General features: G+C 49.5%; 1 protein-coding gene and 1 long non-coding RNA gene across 4 annotated transcripts in view; one reads left to right on the forward strand and one right to left on the reverse strand.

Annotated features, from left to right (window-relative positions):
* Positions 1-18,918, forward strand: part of Matn2 (matrilin 2) — a 124,247-nt gene that overhangs the window by 31,986 nt on the left and 73,343 nt on the right. For all 3 annotated transcript variants that reach the window (XM_013115330.3, XM_005072655.4, XM_013115329.3), the window contains exon 3: positions 18,153-18,722. In XM_013115330.3, coding sequence (XP_012970784.1) covers positions 18,153-18,722 — 570 coding nt within the window. The remainder of the gene's footprint in view (positions 1-18,152; positions 18,723-18,918) is intronic.
* Positions 13,021-16,686, reverse strand: LOC121133608. Its single transcript, XR_005870496.1, has 2 exons — positions 16,602-16,686; positions 13,021-13,309 (listed from the first exon to the last, which is right to left on the reverse strand). It is a non-coding gene; the product is annotated as an uncharacterized LOC121133608 (long non-coding RNA).

The raw sequence follows: 18,918 nt of genomic DNA on the forward strand, positions 1-18,918 counted from the left end.
AATGGTGCAAGTCTTTTGAAACTCCAAAGCCCAACCCCAGTGACACGCCTTCTAAAACTTCCCAAACAGTTCTGCCAGCCGGGGACCAAGTATTTAAATATATGATGTTGTAAGGGTCGTTCACGGCACCCCAGATGTTTAATCACCCATCCTGGACAGATGAAACTGGAAACTACTTCCCGATCATGCCAATTTTAGTTAGAAGAGACCATATTCTAGGCAAAGATTCTTCACCCAAGCCCCTCCTGTGGAGTGGGCCTCAACTCCGATCTGGAAGCAATTGGTTGCAATCTAATAGCTGAATCGTTATTTCACCCACAGGCATGTGTTGCCTGACATGACGATACTGTAGCACGCAGCCAAGCAGGACTTATGAATCCCTCCCCTCCTCGGCCTCCAGGCACTACAAGAGATGTCCAACAGTGGAGGATTTCAAGCTCAGTCCTGATTTATTTCTTTATGTCCCACAACCACAAAGCAACAGGGTCTTAACCATCTGGTCTTAGGTTACAAGCTACAGCAGCAGCAACAGCATTTGTGGTTTGTGGGGAACCTTGGTCCTCTCTGGCCAACACCCCACAGAGAGCTAACTTACGCTGGCACTGGGATAGGCAATAGCATTATAGCTCCCGAGCGTCCTGTTGAATGCCGCTGTTCCCACATCTGTAAAACACTCAAGGGCTAACATTTATATAATCAAACCTTTATGCAACCGTGGGTGGGGTTTCTGGGAGCCCATCACTATGCACTCCAAGTTAAGTGCCAGTTAGCTTGGGCATTTCATGGCTGGGGGATATAAAAACAAAACAAACAAAACTGTTAAGAAGGTCTAACACTGCATGAAAAGACCACACACTCATCTCAGCTGCTTCCTCAAAAGAGAAATGCTGGGTGCCGTGTGGCAGACCCAGCGCACTGTTCCTTAGCTCTCTGTAACACTCAGCCGTTCTCCATGAACTGCTTATGTCCTCATGTTGGGACATGGCTGAGGAGCCACGCATCACCCCAATCTGGCTGAGCAGACAGGGCTGGCTGGTGCTGTTTGGTTCTCCTTAGGGGCATGGGAGTAGGGTTGCGCTCTTGCCTGCTGTACCTATTGCTTGAACTGGCGTCTCAGATCTGACAGGCTCCAGGCTAGCACATCCGGATGCTGAAAGGGCCCAGAGCTGAACAGTCTCCACCCCAATACACTTTCCTACAGGGAAGAAATGTATACAGTTTCCTTTTGGGGGATACCACCTGGGACAGGCTTAGTCTTTTCCTTTTGAATTGTTTTATCACGTAGACTTCTGTTGAATTTCTCCTTGGGCTCTAAACCCTTCCAGAGGCTCAGAGGCATTGAATCTCAGCTCCTGGTCCCTCAGTGAGGACTTCTGCTTCTGTATAGATCTCGCCACATTTGCGTTTGAGCAAAACCTGCTTTGCCCTACTCTTATCTCCTCTGGGTGGCTTTAGCACTCTAAGAAGATTTACATGGAGACGTTTGAATCTGCCTGAGCTCTTCTGTCTCCTAAACATGGTGTTTTCATATTTCAGTAAAGTCACCAAAGCCCAGTTAACTCCTTTCCGAATTCTCCCTTGAATACAGTTCTACCAGGCTCAGTGAACTGGGCATCACATATATCCAGGCCCCAAGTCATACCTGTCCTCCCTCTGTCCCAATCTCTGATAGCCATGGGGCCCCCAGTCCGTGAGGACCAAGTGTTCCTAATAAGGTAAGCCGGTCCATGGGGGATTTATTTCCCATGTATTGATTCACGTTCTGGAGCCTCTGTCACAAGAAGGCCTGGGTCATTCAAAGGTAGTTCAAAGGAAGGATGATTTCACTTGGCTTTTAAAGAATCATGCTAGCTGTGGGATCAAGGTTAGGATGTAGAGAACACAGGGGAGCTCTGGTGAGGAGGTAAGTAGCAGTTGCAGAAAATTAGGGAATCAGTCTGCCTCAAGGTCAAGCAATATAATTTTGGGGCATATACCCAGAGGATGCACACTCACACCACACATGCTCAACTATGTTCATAGCAGCATTATTCATAGTTTCCAGGATCTGGAATCAACCTAGACGACCCTCAGCCGAAGAATAGATTAGGAAAATGTGGTACATTTACATAAAGGAGTGCTACTCAGTGGTTAAAAAAAAAAAGACATTTGAAATTTGCAGGCAAATGGACGGAAGTAGAAAAAGCCATCTACAGTGAGGTAACCCAGACCCAGAAAGACAAATATAATATGTACTCGCTCGTAAGTGGGTATTAGGCATAAGGCAAAGGACAACCAGTCTGCATCTTGTTGCAAATCCTGATGGAGAGGTGTGGTTTGGGGACAGGGGACACGCTAGGAGTCAGGAGGCTGCCCCATCCCGACACGGCATGGCTTCCAGTGGAAGATTAGAAACACTGAAAATCCCCCCTTTTAGCTTTATAATGTACAAGTCCTAAGGGCTTGGTGACTCTGAGTCTTGAAGAAAAAAGACCATTTCAGCTCATTAAACTTGCTGTCTTTTTTATTCACCAGTCCTCGTGTTAATGATCAGCTACAAGAAAGGCTCTTTGAAAAGCAACCCAGAAACCAAAGGCACCAAATCTGTGTGGTGCGGATTCCCAGCGTGTTATTGCTGGCTTCCATGGCAACCCTAACGTTGGGGTTGGGCGGCAGTCTTGGTGGAGTTACCGACAGCAGCTGGAGACAGAGCGTTTTGCTAAAGCGGCATAAGCAATTGCTTGCCTAACAGTTTTCCTTTTGAGTAATTACTGTCCCAGTGTGTTTAGGCAGTTTAAACTGAAGCCAAGTTAAGTAGACTTGGAGGAAACAAAGCAAGATACCGAAGCGGAAAGAAGACAATTTTCAAACAAGTTAGAGAGTGAATACAGAGAGTTAGGGGGCTCACTGTAGAGCGGCGTGGGGGATTGCTGTGCAGATGTGTTAGGTGGCCAGAAGAAGGTTACTTTGTTTCCACGAGGCCTGGGGAGGTTGAGTTCCAACAGTAGTGAGCATGCTCAGTTGTATTTTATTCCACCCCAGCAAACTGGAGCCCTCATCTGTGTGGATGGACAAGCAGAGAAGTAGCTATTGAGAAACCATGAGGGCCATGTCAGGGAAACAGACTGCAAAACAGGTACCAAGCAGAAAGAGATTTCAGCACAGGAAGTTAACTGCTTGCATGGTTGTTAGATAAGAGGGGTGTGGAGTTCACATCACGCGCACACACACACACACACACACACACATCCCTGGACCCTGGATACTACTGTCACCGTCATCTACCGGGATGCTGGTGATCTGACCCTGGATCACGGTGCCCGCCGCTGTGTCTTCTACAGCCTTGAAGGGTGGCAGAGACAACCTCTATCTCGCATCATCCTTCGTGACTGTGTCTAACAGGGGTTTAGCTCGTTCTTATCCACAACTCTGGCTGCAATGGAGTCTGGGAATTGTAGTTTTTCCCCCTTTGGACTTCTGCCATACTTGTGACTGGGGAACGGGCGCGTTGCGCGGGTTGCCGGCATTAAATCAGCATTGCGTTTCAATCTGGAGCCAGGAAGAGGATTGGTTGAACAGGCCTCACAGTCAAAGGAGTTTAAAAGAGTTTCTCTGGGCTTTTTTTTTTCCTGTTAGCTTAGTCATAGAGAGCTGAGAACTTATACCTGGGACACGGCTGAGGACTTAAAAGAAGGAATACATAGGTAGTGGCAGGTTGGGGACAGGCTGGTGAGACCGGGTTGGATGAGACTAAGTATGTGCCTGGAAGGAAGAAAGACAACAAAAACTTTCTATGGCTCTACTTTGGGTCCTTAGTGATGACTGTGTGAGACCCTCCCCACACAGCCCTGTCAGCCCTGCCTCTTCAGAGTCCACATCTCTGTGCTTGGGTACCTCACTCTTGTCTGGCTCTAAGCCTATGCTCATACTGCATGCCCTAAAATGTCCATTCAATCCTCCCGACCTGGCCCACTCACCAGACCATAAAACTGTAATGCAATATCACGTTGTTCAAGAATCCCCCTGCCCCCAACTCTGTATGGTGCTCTCCTCCAGCTGTAGTTGCTCATGGCTTTTGTAAACCTCCCAAAGGCACGCCCTCTCTGTGAGACGTCTTGGTGAGACTGTTATGTGGGGGTCTTTGGAACAAACTGGTTGCTATTGCTGTTTCAGAGTCGCTGTCATAGAACTCAGCCGTACTCCAGGGAAAAGATGCCAAGACCCCATGACGTGAGGCTGGCATCCGGGACCTCCCCCTCCTGGCTCTAAGGGTGTACGTAGCTGCCCTGCCTTCCTGTCCACAGGTCTCTCTGCCCTGCTCCTGGCTTCCATTTGCTGAACCCTCAGAAAGATGAAGCAGCTGCTCGAGTCCTTAAGCCCGAAGCCCCTGTGGGTCGACGCCAGTTTGCTTTGGACGGCTGCCTGTGCTGTTTCATGCTTTACAGGGAGCAGAAGCCACATAGCTGTTTCCCAGAGAGTGCCTCGCATACAGTCTCAGATAGTGTGTGTGCGAGTATGTGCGTGCGTGCATGTGTGCATGTGTGTATTATGTGTGCGAGTACATGTGTGCACGAGTGTGTGCACATGTGTGTGTGCATGTGTTTGTGTGTGGGAGCACATGTGGTGTGTGTGTGCATGTATGTGTGCATGTGTATATGTGCACGTGTGTTTGTGTGCACGTGCGTGTGCATGTGTGTGTGCATGGGTGTATGTGTGTGCATGCATGTTTGCATGAATGTATGTTTGTGTGCATGCATGTGTGTGTTTGTGCATATATGTGTGTGAGTGCATGTGTGCATGCATGCATGTGTATTCATGTGTGTGTGCGTGTATGTATGTGTATGTGCATGTATGTGTACATGTGCTCGTGTACATATGTGTGAATGTGCATATGTGCGTGTGTGAATGTGCATGTGTGTGTGTGTGTGTGTACTGTAAGTGAAGACAGTGCTATTTCTCAATTGGAGGAAGCAAGAAAAATGGCCAGAGTGTCTGATAATAATACTGTTTTTATCTGTTTTTTTAAATTCTGTCAGCTCATATTTTTTAAAGGATCTCAACCCATTGACTATGTAAGGATTTGTTTATACTCTCTTTATCAATTGCGGGAGACTTTGTTTGTGCAGCAAACTCAGAGAGGGTGTGTCCGGCATTTCTTAGTGAGGTTGGAGCAAACTGCTTTACCTTGCAAGGAAATTTCAATTCCCTGGAAACTGTTTTCTCCAGGGCTAAACCAGGACAGCCTTTTCTTTGGCTCTCTTGTAAAGAAACTCATCCAGGGTTCTGGAAACTACAGTTTTTAAACTTCATGTGATGACTCCTTGTAGCTCCTGTAATAGCTACCAGAGGAGACTGGTATGATGTGGCGTTTTTTTTCCCATTTTCTGGCTCCTTGCTGCATATTCCCTGAGGGCCTTAGAGAATTGTGCTCCTGGAGGAATTGATGATGGCAACACTGACATTTGAGCTGGTGTTGACTGGGATCCCTCAGGGGGCCCCTGGCCTTTGACTCTACTTTATTGAGCAGTATTGCTGGCTACCCAAAGATGCCCACTCATTAGATTATTTTTGTTTTGTTTTGTTTTGCTTTTTAAATTTTTTTTTTTTTTGGTTTTTCAAGACAGGGTTTCTCTGTATTGTTTTGGAGGCTGTCCTGGAACTTGCTCTGTAGACCAGGCTGGCCTCGAACTCACAGAGATCCGCCTGCCTCTGCCTCCCGAGTGCTGGGATTAAAGGCATGCGCCCACTCATTAGAGTCCTTGTGAAATAACAGAAAAAGAAACAAGTGTGCTCTGCGGGGAATACTTCTGTGTGTGCCTCCAGGTTGGGGAGAACCCACCCAGAGGGGGGGGTCTCTCTCAGCACATCCGTCTCTCTGTACACACCTTTCTGGGTTAAAGAGAAAACAGAGCAAACCTGGCAGTCGCAAAGCCTCAACTTCCGCCTTTGACTTTCGGTTCCTCTTACAGGTGTTAGACAAAGAGAGCCGGGCGTTGGTGGCGCACGCCTTCAAGCCCAGCACTCAGGAGGCAGAGGCAGGAGGATCTCTGTGAGTTCGAGGCCAGCCTGGTCTACAGAGCGAGTTCCAGGACAGCCTCCAAAGCCACAGAAAAACCCTATCTCCAACCCCACCCGCCCCCCCCCAAAAAAAAGAAAAGAAAAAGACATTTAGGCAGTGTCGGGGTGTTCCTGAAGGAAGCCTTGGTCCACAGTAAGTTCACCGGTGTCCCCTGCTTTTTACCCAGCAAGATACCCTGAGCAGAGACAAGGAAGCTGGAATGTCTGGCAGAAGAGGGAGCCTAGCCACTGAATTTTCCTCCCCTCCAGTCATCTTCCTCTTTTCATTTCTACAGAGCAGTCCACTTAGGCTGTGCAGGAACCAACGGCCCTGAGCACGGTGTCCGTCTTGACTCACGCCATGACTTTTATTCTCAGCGGTGGGCCAGGAGAGATTGCTGTGTGCTTGTGTTGGGCTCGTGAAATACTCCCTGGGTCAGCCAGATGTCAGCTCCGTAGGGACCGCTGTTTGTGATTAGGATGAGGGTCTTGCGGCAAGGCACACACTGTGTGACTTGAGTGGTCCACCCTGGCTTGGTCCGCAGTCTCCGGCCTGCTGGCTTGCCTGTGAGCCTCCTGAGGCCAGGGGCTGTGCCTTAGAATGCCAAGGTCCCCACTGTGTGTAGCCTGGTCCCACAGCCGATTCGCCCCAAATAAGCACACAGAGACATATATTAACTTATAAACTGTTGGTGGACCGCTGGGGCTTCTTATTGCCTAGCTCTCTCATCATTATCAACCCATAGCTACCCATCTATGCATTTCTACATGGCCTTATCTTACCAGAGAACACCCTTTGCGTCCTATCCTCCAGATCTCCTCCTGGAGGCCTCTCTGCCTTCCCCCACCCCCCATTCTCCTAGCCCCGCCTATCTTCCTGCCTCTACTGGCCAATCAGTGTTTTATATTCATCAGCCAATAAGGGAAACATATACACGGAAGGTTGGTCCCCCATCAGCCGTGCCTGATACTTTTTTTTGCCCGCGATGCCTTCGGTTCACTACTCTCTGTGTGTGCATCTGAGCTAGGCCCTCATGAAATGAAGATGAATTCAGTCCAGCTGTGACGTCAAGGTGCTGTCTGTCTGGTTCGTTGGGCTCCTGGGCCAGCAACCATCGTGTCTATGGGGCAACACTGCACCATTAAGTGTCACCCCTTAACTGCCATCACCACCCAGTAGCGAGAGCACTTTGTTTGTTTGTTTGTTTTCTTGCACTGTGTGAAGTTGGGACATTTGAAAGGCGAGTGGCGTCTCGAGTGGCACTTTATCTTCCTGCTCTCCTCCCAGTCTAAGGTCAGTGTGTTATCTGGGGACTGGGAGGGCAAGGTGCCTTGCCCGTGGGACGCTTATCTGTTGAAGGGAAACTACGTGGTAGGCCCCCTACTATTGGAAATGCAGGTAGCGGAGTCAGGCTGGTGGGGTTTGATTCCCTTTCTACCATCTCCCACCGGCCACATTGTGACGAGAGCTTTTCTGTCCTAGCTGTTCCCACGGCCCTTGAGCCCCAAATAAACACGTGCTATATTAGTTATAGAACTGCTGGCCAGTGTCCTGGGCTTCCTATTGGCCAGCTCTGTCTTAATTATTAACCAACCCATCTCTAAAAATCTAAGTATTCCCACTTGGTCTCGGCTTACCGGAGAATGCCCGGACCTGTTACCCCTTCCTGCGCTCCGTGGCGACTCTGACTCCTTGTTTCATAGACCCGCCTATCTTCCTGCCTCATTGGCCGAGCAGTGTTTTATTCATTAGCCAATAATGGGACTTGCTATAGAACATCTAAGTCTTGTCTTCCCCCTTCTCCGTCCCCCACTCCTTCCTCTGTGATAATGGGTCTACCTTCTCTATAGTCTGATTCTATTTTTTTCTTTTTTAATTTAAGTTAGAAACAAGCTTGCTTCACATGTCAATCCCAGCTCCCTCTCCCTCCCCTCCTCCCCCGGCCCCCCCCGCCAGACTCCCCAGCCCCCCACCCAATCCCCACTCCGATCCCCAGGGAGGATGAGGTCCTCCATGGAGGATCTCCAGAGTCTGTCATTTCATCCAGGGCAGGGCCTAGGCCCTCCCCCAAGAGTCCAGGATGAGAGTGCATCTCTCATTGTGGGGTGAGCTGCCAAAGTCCATTTGTACGCCAGGGATAAATACTACCCAAGGCCCCATAGATTGATTATATAGGCTTCCTCACTGACACCCACATTCAGGGAGTCTGGATCAGTCCCATGCTGTCCACCCATCATACATGATTGGAACAATATTTGCACCAGGAGACAAGAGGGAGTCCAGGATACGGGTCGCCATGTTTCCAAGACCACGCCTGGTGGGGAGAGGTTCCTGGGACACAAGCATGGAGTACTTTGCCAACAGCCTTCTTCTAGGCCCTTGGCGGCCAGCCTCTCACACCCACACGTCCCTAGGCCCAAGTACCACCTAGAACAAGTGCATATTCCTCATCTGGAAGAAATCTGACTCATTAAGCTTAGGACTCAGCATTTTGAACACATTTGCCAAAGTGCTTCCTGATGTCATCAGACCACTGCAGGTTCCTGCTATGGCCGTCTCTTGTCATGTCTCTAGATGGGCTTCTCTATTCGTCCAAGCTCGTGGAGGGCTGCATAAACGCCCCTTTCTGCTCCTTACACCTCCGTGGACGCACCAAAGGGAATAAACAAAGATTTAGCTGAGCTGAGAGCCTCCAGGTACCTGGCACTTTGCTGAGTCTCCGGATTCGTAGAACACAGTGCATGTGACTATATAGCTTCATGCATGAAATACGGGGGAGAGGGTGTTCAGCTGGAGGGAAAGGTGTTCAAAATAAGAGACCCCAGGGCTGAGGGCATGTGTATCAGAGGGAGTAGTGTGCAGAGAACCGCAGACAGGCAGCCAGACATCGTGATGTAGAAGACTGAGGACAGGGAGTGATGGGGTAGTTGGGGATACTAACATTCCTGTGCTCAGCCTCTTACAAGTATCAGTGACCTTGGGATGGTGCAAACATCAGTGACCTTGTCATTGACCTTGGGATGGTGGTACAAGCATTAGTGACCTTGTTGCCAGTGACCTTGGGATGATGGTGCAGACATCAGTGACCTTGTTGTCAGTGACCTTGGAATGATGGTGCAGACATTAGTGACCTTAGGACAGTGGCTTTGGTAAACCTCACAGCTGCCAGACCAACTGTTGTGACTGAGATCAATGACAAGTCACAGATGCTCGTCCATGGGAAGTTCTGACATAAAGAGAAGACTGAGGTCCCTTGTGTTAGGAGGGCCATTGATGAGGTGGTTAAGGTACTAAGGTTGGGAGGAGTCTAATTGGTGTTTGATGGTGGATGCCTTCTGTATATATGTTTCTGTTATTGATTGATGAATAAAAACACTGTCTGGTCAATGGGGCAGGAAGACAGGCGGGCCTAAGACGAGGAGAATTCTGGGAAAGGTAGGCAGAGAGAGCCCACCAAAGGCAGTCACCATGTAGTCGTCAAAGGAATAAGAGGTCTCTATTCTCTGATGAGCCAAGACCACATGGAAATAAATAGATTAATAGAAATGGGTTAATTAAGATAGAGCTAGACAATAAGAAGCCCTAGTCATCGGCCAACAGGTTTTATAGTTAATATAGTGTCTCTGTGTGTTCATTTGGGGCTGAAGCGGTAGGACCTGGGTGGGACAAGAAACCTCCAGCAACGGGTGTTGATGGGATTCCTATAGATAAAATTTAGAATTAAAGCCCAGGAGCTGAAGCTCTGAATAGAGGCCATGGTGCACAGGCTTAGATTTTCCTGCCATTCTGTTCCCGATTTTAACCTGTGACCAGCAGTGATCCAGGAGTCTCTCTAGACCCTGGGATTCGAGAGTTGAATTTTGAACCCTTATGCAACGTGTGCAGCACTGACTTCAGTGAGGTTTCATTGGGCTAGTTGTGACTCATTATTCTAGAAATACCTCATGATCTCGCCTCTGTTACTTCATTTACTCATGGTTCCTCCCCATGCTGTGCCTAGAGAGAACCACAGGGCCTGTTTCTCCCCCCTGAATCTGGAGACGTATTTGGAAAGTATTACTGAGGAGGGAAGGGTTTGCCGGTGAGTCCAAGAGGCGTCTTGGAACCAACAGCTGAGAGTGTTGTCCTAAGACATCATAGTCAGTGGTCCGGGCTATTCCCAAGGGTGCGTTTGGAAGATGTGAATGGAAGCCCTGGAAAGCCATCGCTCATTGTCTTCGTACAGTGTCTAATGTGAGGTAATGCAGCAGCTGGCCTCTGACTAACAAGGGAGTTGGAGAAACAAGAGTCTATTAGAGGTCTTCCAGGCCTGGCCATAGTCCAAGGCACTCGAACAAAGTGCCTAAAAAATGTGGAAGGCACTGGGGGCAAGAGCCAGAGATGATCGAAATGGTTTCTGAAAGGATCCTTGTGACCATCTGTAAGGCCTGCGAGTCAGTCACGGTCTCAGGCACATGGGGACAGAACCTCACATGGCACGCAGCATGGGTGGGGAGCATGGCAAGCATTGCTTGCACGGTGGTCTTCACTCTAACCCCCGCCCATTCTCATCTCTTCTGTGTTCTACAGAGAGTCTTGTGAGCTCGTTTTTTCCCCTATGTTTCTCTATAATGTTCTAGCCACATTTTAAATTGTGTCTGGTATTTTTTTTCATTACCCCGAGGTCATTCAGTGCCCCTCTGGTTAACTCTAGTACCAGAGCAGTCGTAGCTGATAGGCTCACCGTCCCCGGCTCCGGCGTGACTCTGGCCATGACACCCATGGGTGAGCTCAGTACTCATGCGCGTGACCCTCCGATGGCTCAGCTATCCTGAGCTCAATCTCCACCCATGCCTCTAGTAACTGCATTCCTGGCCTCAGCTCACACCTACACTTCAGCTCAACAACCCCAAGGTCTTATCTGGACTTTCCATCGGTTGATCTCGCCGTTTCTCTGCCCTTCACCACTTTCCCCATTGGCTGCTTTCCCAGATTTAATACCAGAGGAAACCACTAACTAACTTACTTGTCAGCCTTTGTCCTCTCCTGATCCACACAGTAACACCCCCCCCCCATGCTACATTCAGCTTCTGCCTGACTTCCCCATGTCGGCGGCGGGCGGCGGAGTAGTAGCTGGCTGTTTAAAATCACCCTCTGGTTTCTAACTCGGTCAGAGCCCCCAGAAACTATTACAGTCTTTTCGCTCCTGTCACTAAGACCTTCGGTTCTCTTAGTGCCCGCAAAACCATCCGCTTGTGTGGCGCTTTTCTGGGACCTGATATGGAGCCTCAGGTCTCTTGAGATCTATTCTGTTGACCAAGCTACATCCCACCCATCCCCCTTAGTCCCCACAGTCACCGTAAGACTTCACTGGTCTTATCCTTTAGTCTCCTCTAAGATTTGACACATCGATGAACCCTCCGTAAGCCTCGTCAAGTTACTGCAGATATGAATGAGTATCAGCTTAAAGCCCTGGGCTCCTGCTGTTCTGTTAGGCAAGCATTTGTTTCCATCATTTTGTTAATCTCTCTCTATCTCCCTCCCTCTCTCTCTCTCTCTCTCTCTTTCTCTCCCCCTCCCTTCCTCCCTCCCTCCCCCTCTGTCTGACTCACACACACACAGACACACACACACACACACACACACACACACACACGAGATAGGCAGTTAAGGAGAAAGGACTGGACAGGTTGCAGGTGAGTTTGGGCCTTGGTGCTCAGGCCCTCCTTCCAGGAAAGGAAGGAACTGAGCCCATAGAGCAGGTGCGGTCCTGGTGTACCTTAAGGATTCTGGGGCTGGGAGGTGAAAAGGACGGGCTGAGCTCAGCTTAGCGGTCAGAGTATAAGTCCTCACACTAGCTGAGTCAGACAGAGTCCAGACTTGACTTTGTTGCTTCCTAGGCCGGAAGGAGACTATGAGCAGCTTTCGGACTCTCTGGAGTCATGTCCTCATCTGCAAAGGGGAAAGAGAAACGACGCAGTCCCTAAGGAGACTAGGGAATAAATAGGCCAGCACATGTAAAACATTGCAAACAAGGCCGGACAGCTCAGTATGATCTACAGCTTACTGTGATATTCTCTTTCAATCTCACAATTTTTTTTAAGGTTTTCTTATCCCGTTTTATAGAAGAAAAGACTTAGGGTTAGGCTAGGGAGATGACTCAGCTGGTAAAGAGCTTGTCGTGCAAGCATGAAGACCCAAGTTTATCCCCAAAGGTAGACGTGGTGCCACGCACTTTTAATCCAGTGCTAGGATGGCAGGGACAGGTAGATCTCTGGGCTCACTGGCCAACAAGTCTAGCGCTGGGGTGCAGAGACAGGTAGGTTGCTGGGCTCACTGACCAGCAAGTCCAGCTCTGGGGTGCAGGGACACGTAGATCTCTGGGCTCACTGGCCAACAAGTCTAGAGCTGGGATGGGCGGCAGGGGCAAATAGATTTCTAGGCTCCCTGGCTTACTTGGAGAGAGAGAGAGACCCTGTCTCAAAACATCACAGCACAGACAAACACAAAGGTAGATGGTACTAAGATATGACAGGCAAAGTCTGGCTCCCACACACGCATGCACGCACATGCACAAACGCTCGCACATATTCATACGAGACTGTGGGTCAAAGAACTTACGGAGATGCTCAGAACTATTTGGGCAGAAAATGCCTGAGCTTGGGCTCGTACTGCTGTTTCCCTGAGAATCTGAGTCTCCTCCAGATGAAATTACTCTTATATGGAGACTCACAGCCGCCCTCCCCATTGCAGGCAGACGGCACCAAATGTTTACCATGCTGCAAACTGACCTTAGCCAGAGTCAGACTAGCCACAAAGCTGCAGCCCAAGAAGAGAAGGTAGTTGTGAGATTGTACACTGTCATCCCGCAGGGTAGAAACGTTCTGAAAGTTCTCCTGGCTCAGATTCCCCCCTGGAAGGGCAAGAGACTGTTTCCTCAGTGCCAGGACTCTGAGTCAAGATGACAAGATTGGAAGTGCCGTTGACAGAGTCCAGACCGTTGCTTTATGGCTGGAGGGGATGACATTTTATTATGTGCTCACGAAACCTCATCCAAGTGCGGCTGGATGTCCCGTCATGAGGGGCCAAAGAGGAAGATCACTGTGTGTCTTTCTCCCCGGGCCAAGGAGAAGGGTGTCCTTCCTCAGGACCAGTAGTCAACGCGAGAGGATCCCTCTCGGCCAGCTGCTGTGGAGAAGCGACGGCTTTTACACAGAAAGTGTCTCCGTGTTCTCGGGCCTTTGCAAAGCTCATATTGTCATGTCGGCTGGGTTGAGGATGTTTTAAGGGAACCTTGAAATGGTAGGAAAGGCACCACTGTTATTCCAGCCTGACTAAAGAGTGAGCTGAAAGCCCTCAGAGGGAGGACTGTTTCCATAAGCCTCAGTTTCCCTTCAGTAAGATGGTTCCACTTGGGATTCCTTGGCTTGCGTTTTCTTAGTCTGAAAGCCCGTGAACCACTGAGGGCTCAACCGTGGTGATGCTGCGTATAATGGCAAAGATGTAGGAACCAAAAATTATGTCTCACAAACAGGATCCGCACCTGTTCTAGAAACCCTCTGGTTTTGAGGCTGTCATTGCTTCCTTGCCCTGACTGCCTTGAATCAATCCCTGCCCCCGAAGCCAGCCGCCCTTTCCTCCTGAGAGTCCTCTTAGTTCTACAGATGTTGATGGATTTACACGCTATATTTCCAACCACGGGACTTCCGAGTCCCACCTTGTGGAACTCAGAATGAGGCAGTGAAGTCAGGACTATTCCCAGAGATTCCTTTCCTAGACTGGTCATTCCCAGACCATGATCTCTGGACCAGGAGCATCAAAATCACCATCCAACTTGTTAGAAAGTTTCTCGTATGCCTCTCCAAACTCACTGAGTTGGCAGGACTAGGTCTGCGTGCTCACCAACCTGGGCTTTTAATAAGACATCCTGCAGGGAATTGGGGTGCTTGCTCAAGCCTGAGAACCCCTGAACTAGCCCTCTAGGTACACACTGAACTGGTCTGAGACCTTCAGGGTAGGCTGCTAAGAAGATGATTTCAGCCAGGCGTTGGTGGCGCATGCCTTTAATCCCAGCACTCGGGAGGCAGAGGCAGGCGGATCTCTGTGAGTTCGAGGCCAGCCTGGTCTACAAAGTAAGTTCCAGGACAGCCTCCAAAGCTACAGAGAAACCCTGTCTCGAAAAACCAAAAAAAAAAAAAAAAAAAAAAGAATGATTTCAGCCCAGAGCTACAACTCCCTTGGAACCACAGCTTGGACCACTGTGGATATTTTTTTGTCAAATGTCCCAAGCATTGTGGGAACCACCCGTTTGTTTAGATAGGAACTGATCCAGTTTAGCACACAATTCTGCATGGACCTTCCAGGATTTTCTTCAAACCGTGATGCTTGGTGGGATGTTGATGTCGTGAGTAAGACTCAACAATGAAAATCTCAGTCTGAGCAAAAGCCCTTACTACCAGATGTTTCCAGGAGAAGAGAGCTTTCAGAGATTTAGTCCTCTGTGGAATCTCCTCCCCATGACTCTCTATGGTGAGGTCAAAAGCCAGATTCCCCGATCTCCCCGGCAGGTAGAGACCATGGGACTGTGATCCCAGAAATAAGTTCAGACTTACTTGGAGTGGGAAGGGAGGTGTGGCTTTTGGAGCGGGGTGGGTGGGGTGGGGGTGGGGACTGTCCTGGGCCATCCTGACAGTGTCTGGCTCCAGCCTAATGCTACATCCTGGGCTCGTTCAGGAAGATAAGGAACAAAGGTTGCTCTCATGCAGACTCAGCCTTTGGGTCTCAGAACTTCCTGGGTGTTAGGTCCCCTGCCCTCTTTGGGTGTGTGTGTGTAGATGCCTATGTCTAGTGCCAACTGAACTGCTTATAATCTCTAGCCCACTCTTGCCCAGCCTAGAGCTGTGTGTGAGGGCTGAGGAAGTCAGATGGGCAGGGGAGCACTTACGATGCTTGCACACTCAGTGTGAGGGCTGAGGAGGGAGGGTGGGCAGGGGAGCACCTCCGATGCTTGCACACGCAGCTATTACCTGTTGGCTCCTTGATCACAGCTGCCCTGAGAGGTGGGCATTAGTGTTATTTCTGCGTTTTCTCTTTTTTCTGACTCATGCAAGGCTCACAAACTCTTCAGCACCTCCACTCTCTCATCTCTGCAATGGGTGCAATCCTAGCACTCTCGGCAGCTTGTTCTGAGAGTGAAATTGGGTCGATGATGAAATCACTCCGGAAAAAGAGTCCAGGACATCTTGTGAATGTCAGGTTTCTGTAGCTCTCCTTTCTAGGTCTAAAGGCTGTTTGTGGGACCTCTGTTCGGAGAAGCTCACCTTCTAGGGACCTGGGCTCCCAGTATTTGGCTCAGATGTTATATGGGAATATGTTATATGTGGCTTCCTGCCAGGCTACTGGCATTGGGGGTAACCCTTCTTCTCAGACCGTTGGGACTTGTATGGCTGCAATGAGGGGGTGTGCTTGCCAGCTCTGGGTGACAAGTCACCACCTGGCGAGCTGGCCTGGACAGGATGACTTCACGGGCCTTCCCGCTCCCCGGTTTCACGACTGGCTTCGCCATCTCATTTTTTGGCCTTCTCTCTCAATCTTGCAGCTGTGGTGGTCGGGATTTAGGGCAAGAACTTGGGATCTCTTTTCTAATCCCTTTTGAATCCTGCTTGAGCTGCAAAGTCCAGGAAGGGTAATGGGGAAGGGGGGAGGAAAGGGGAAGGATTACCCGGCCTCAAGGCAGCGTTCTCAGCAGTATATTTTCTTCTGAGCTAAGGAAACAGCTGTAGCTCGTGACTTTGTGAAGAAAGCCTGTGGCTGGGGAGATGGCTCTGTTGGTTGAAAGGCTTGCTGCGGATGCGTGCAAACCTGTTTGGGTTTCCAGCACCCACATAAAAGGCTGGGCATGGCTTCGCATGCCTCCAGCCCTGTGGCAAGGGAGACGGGCGGATCTCTGGCCAGCCAGTCTAGCCAGCTGACGAACAGTCTGTCCAGTTGGTTCAGTGAGAGACCAGCCTCAAAAGTAATGTGGAGAGCAACAGAGAGGGACCGGCCTCTGACCCCCACACTCTCACCCCAAATAGGCAAACCCAAACACATGCACTCTCTCGTAAAATAAAAAATACAGTGATTTGTCTTGACTCAGTGTTTCTGTGGGTCAACGATGCCCTCTTTTGCTGTGAGACACCCAAAGAAGCACAAGGCATTTGTGGTAAAGAGATGTGTGTGTAGGTTGTGTCTCTCTTGTGGCCCCTGACTCTTTGTTCTTTGTTGCTGTTACGTTTTGTTTTATTTTGGTTTTTTGAGACAGGGTTTCTCTGTGTAACAGCTCTGGCTGTCCTAGAACTAACTCTTAAAGACCAGGCTGGTCTCGAACTCACAGAGATCCACCTGCCTCTGCCTCCCGAGTGCTGGGATTAAAGGCGTGCAGAGCTCAGTCACTGCTCCAAGAGCATCGTCCATCTTAATTCCTAGCAAAGGTCTGACCTCCGGACACCGTAGCTGCACCAAGCTTCTATTCCTCTCCTGCTTCACAACAGGGCTTAAATCTAGACACAAATCACATCTTAAACAATAACAGGCTGTCACTCACCTCTCTCAGAAATTCCAACAGTGCATTGGGTCATGTACCGGGAACCTCTGCCAGACTCAAACTCGACTGACCTTCTTTTCCAGGCTGAGGATTTAACGCAGGGTCTCGTGCATGCTAGGCACACGGCCTACCACTCAAGCTATATCCCCAAATTCTGAATCAGTCAATAGCAATCATGCAATTTCTCTACAAGAGATGTTACTTAATATGCTAAGATGCCATGCCATCTCTGACCTGTGTCCAGATTTCTGAGTCTGGATCCAAAGGTCTTTTAGAGTTGGCTTCATTATGTTCCCCACTAATCCCGACCAGCAATGCCCAGTATTCGGATGTGTTGTTACCCGCCACATTCATCCTGGCTAGGGCTTTGTTTGTGAGCCCCTCTCCATGTATCTTTCAAGCCAAACATTCTGTATTCACAAGGCAGCTCGGGTCTCATCTGTCCTCAATCCTTGATACCCTCAGTACATACACACACGTACTCTCTCTCTCTGGTTCTCTTTGGGAGAAAAGGTTGTGTTTATTTTTATTTTATGTGTGTTTTGACTGCATGTAAGCCTGTGTGTGTGTGTGTGTGTGTGTGTGTGTGTGTGTGTGTGTGTGTGTGTGTGTGCATACATTGGCCCTCAGAGGCCAGAAGAGTGTGTCAGGTCTCCTTGGAATTAGAATGACAAACAGTTGTTAGCCACTGTGTGAGTGCTGGGAGTTAAACCCAGCTCTTGTGCAAGAACAGCCAGTATTCCTCACGGCTGAGCCATCTCTCCAGACTCTCGTTAGAAACTCAGTTTAACACGTCTTCATCTTTTGCTGCCCTCCTAGCTCCGTCTTCCAGAACAGATTGCAAGTCGTTTGATATTGGGCCTTTTCAAGCATTTTCCAGTCTTCGCAATGTCCTGTCAAACTTAGGAATCATACTACATATAGTAAAAAAATAAAAATAAATTGACTCTTATAAAGGGTTTGACTGAAACTGCATTGGGTGACTGTAGATTTATCTTGCAAAAAGAAATTCCGTGTGTAGTTAAGGGTCATGATCGTCTAGTGTGCACAGATATACCTGAGAACCTCCCTGGTAAGAATAAAGCTGAATTTTGGAAGTTCTAAAGGTGACCCCGAGCCCCATGATTTTACACAAGGGCCAATCTGCATGGGGTCCTTACCTCTTGTCACTGTTTTCGGTCAGCTTGGCACAAACAAATACATACCTGCGAAAAGAGAAACTCAACTGAGGAATTGTCTCCATCAGATTGGCCTGTGCGGCATGTCTATGGGGACATTTTCTTGAAAGCCGATGAAGTAGGAGGGACCAACCCCCTGTGGGCAGTCCCGGGGATAAGAGAATTAACTGAGGAAACCAGGGGATGCAAGCCAATAGGCAGCATTTCCCCTACAATCTCTGCCTTGGCTTTCCTTGATGCTGAGCTGTAACCTGTAAGCCAAATATCCCCCCACGTTACTTTTGGGCCAGTGTCTTATTACAGCAACAGAAAAGAGAACCTGAACACCTCCCCCTCTGATACTTGTGACCCTCTGCTCTCCCTCCACCCCCAGAGAGCTCCTGTGAGAACAAGCGGGCGGATATGGTGTTCATCATCGACAGCTCCCGAAGCGTCAACACCCACGACTACGCAAAGGTCAAGGAGTTCATCCTGGATATCCTGCAGTTCTTGGACATTGGTCCCGATGTCACCCGGGTAGGCCTGCTCCAGTACGGCAGTACGGTCAAGAACGAGTTCTCCCTGAAGACTTTCAAGAGGAAGTCTGAGGTGGAGAGAGCTGTCAAGAGGATGAGGCATCTGTCCACGGGCACCATGACGGGGCTGGCCATCCAGTACGCCTTCAACATCGCCTTCTCGGAAGGGGAGGGAGCCCGGCCCTTGCAGGAAAATGTCCCGCGGGTCATAATGATTGTGACCGACGGGAGACCTCAGGACTCGGTGGCAGAGGTCGCTGCGAAGGCCCGGGACACGGGCATCCTGATCTTTGCCATCGGCGTGGGTCAGGTGGACCTGAACACGCTAAAGGCCATCGGGAGTGAGCCCCACAAGGACCACGTCTTCCTGGTGGCCAACTTCAGCCAGATTGAGTCTCTGACCTCTGTGTTCCAGAACAAGCTGTGCAGTAAGTCCTGTGCCTCTGCGCCACGTTTTTTTCTTTTTCTTTAAGGCCTCATTCTGTGTTCACGGTCGTGGGCTAAGGGAAATGCACCATTCTTCGGCGGGTACGCTGTGGCCGAAGGGACAGATGTTGAGCACGTAACTACACAAGTACAAAAGTAGCCTCAATTGTGAAGAGTGTAGTGGAGGAAGAATTCAGT

The sequence above is a fragment of the Mesocricetus auratus genome, unplaced genomic scaffold (assembly GCF_017639785.1).
Source record: "Mesocricetus auratus isolate SY011 unplaced genomic scaffold, BCM_Maur_2.0 Super-Scaffold_100023, whole genome shotgun sequence".
NCBI classification, from domain to species: domain Eukaryota; kingdom Metazoa; phylum Chordata; class Mammalia; order Rodentia; family Cricetidae; genus Mesocricetus; species Mesocricetus auratus.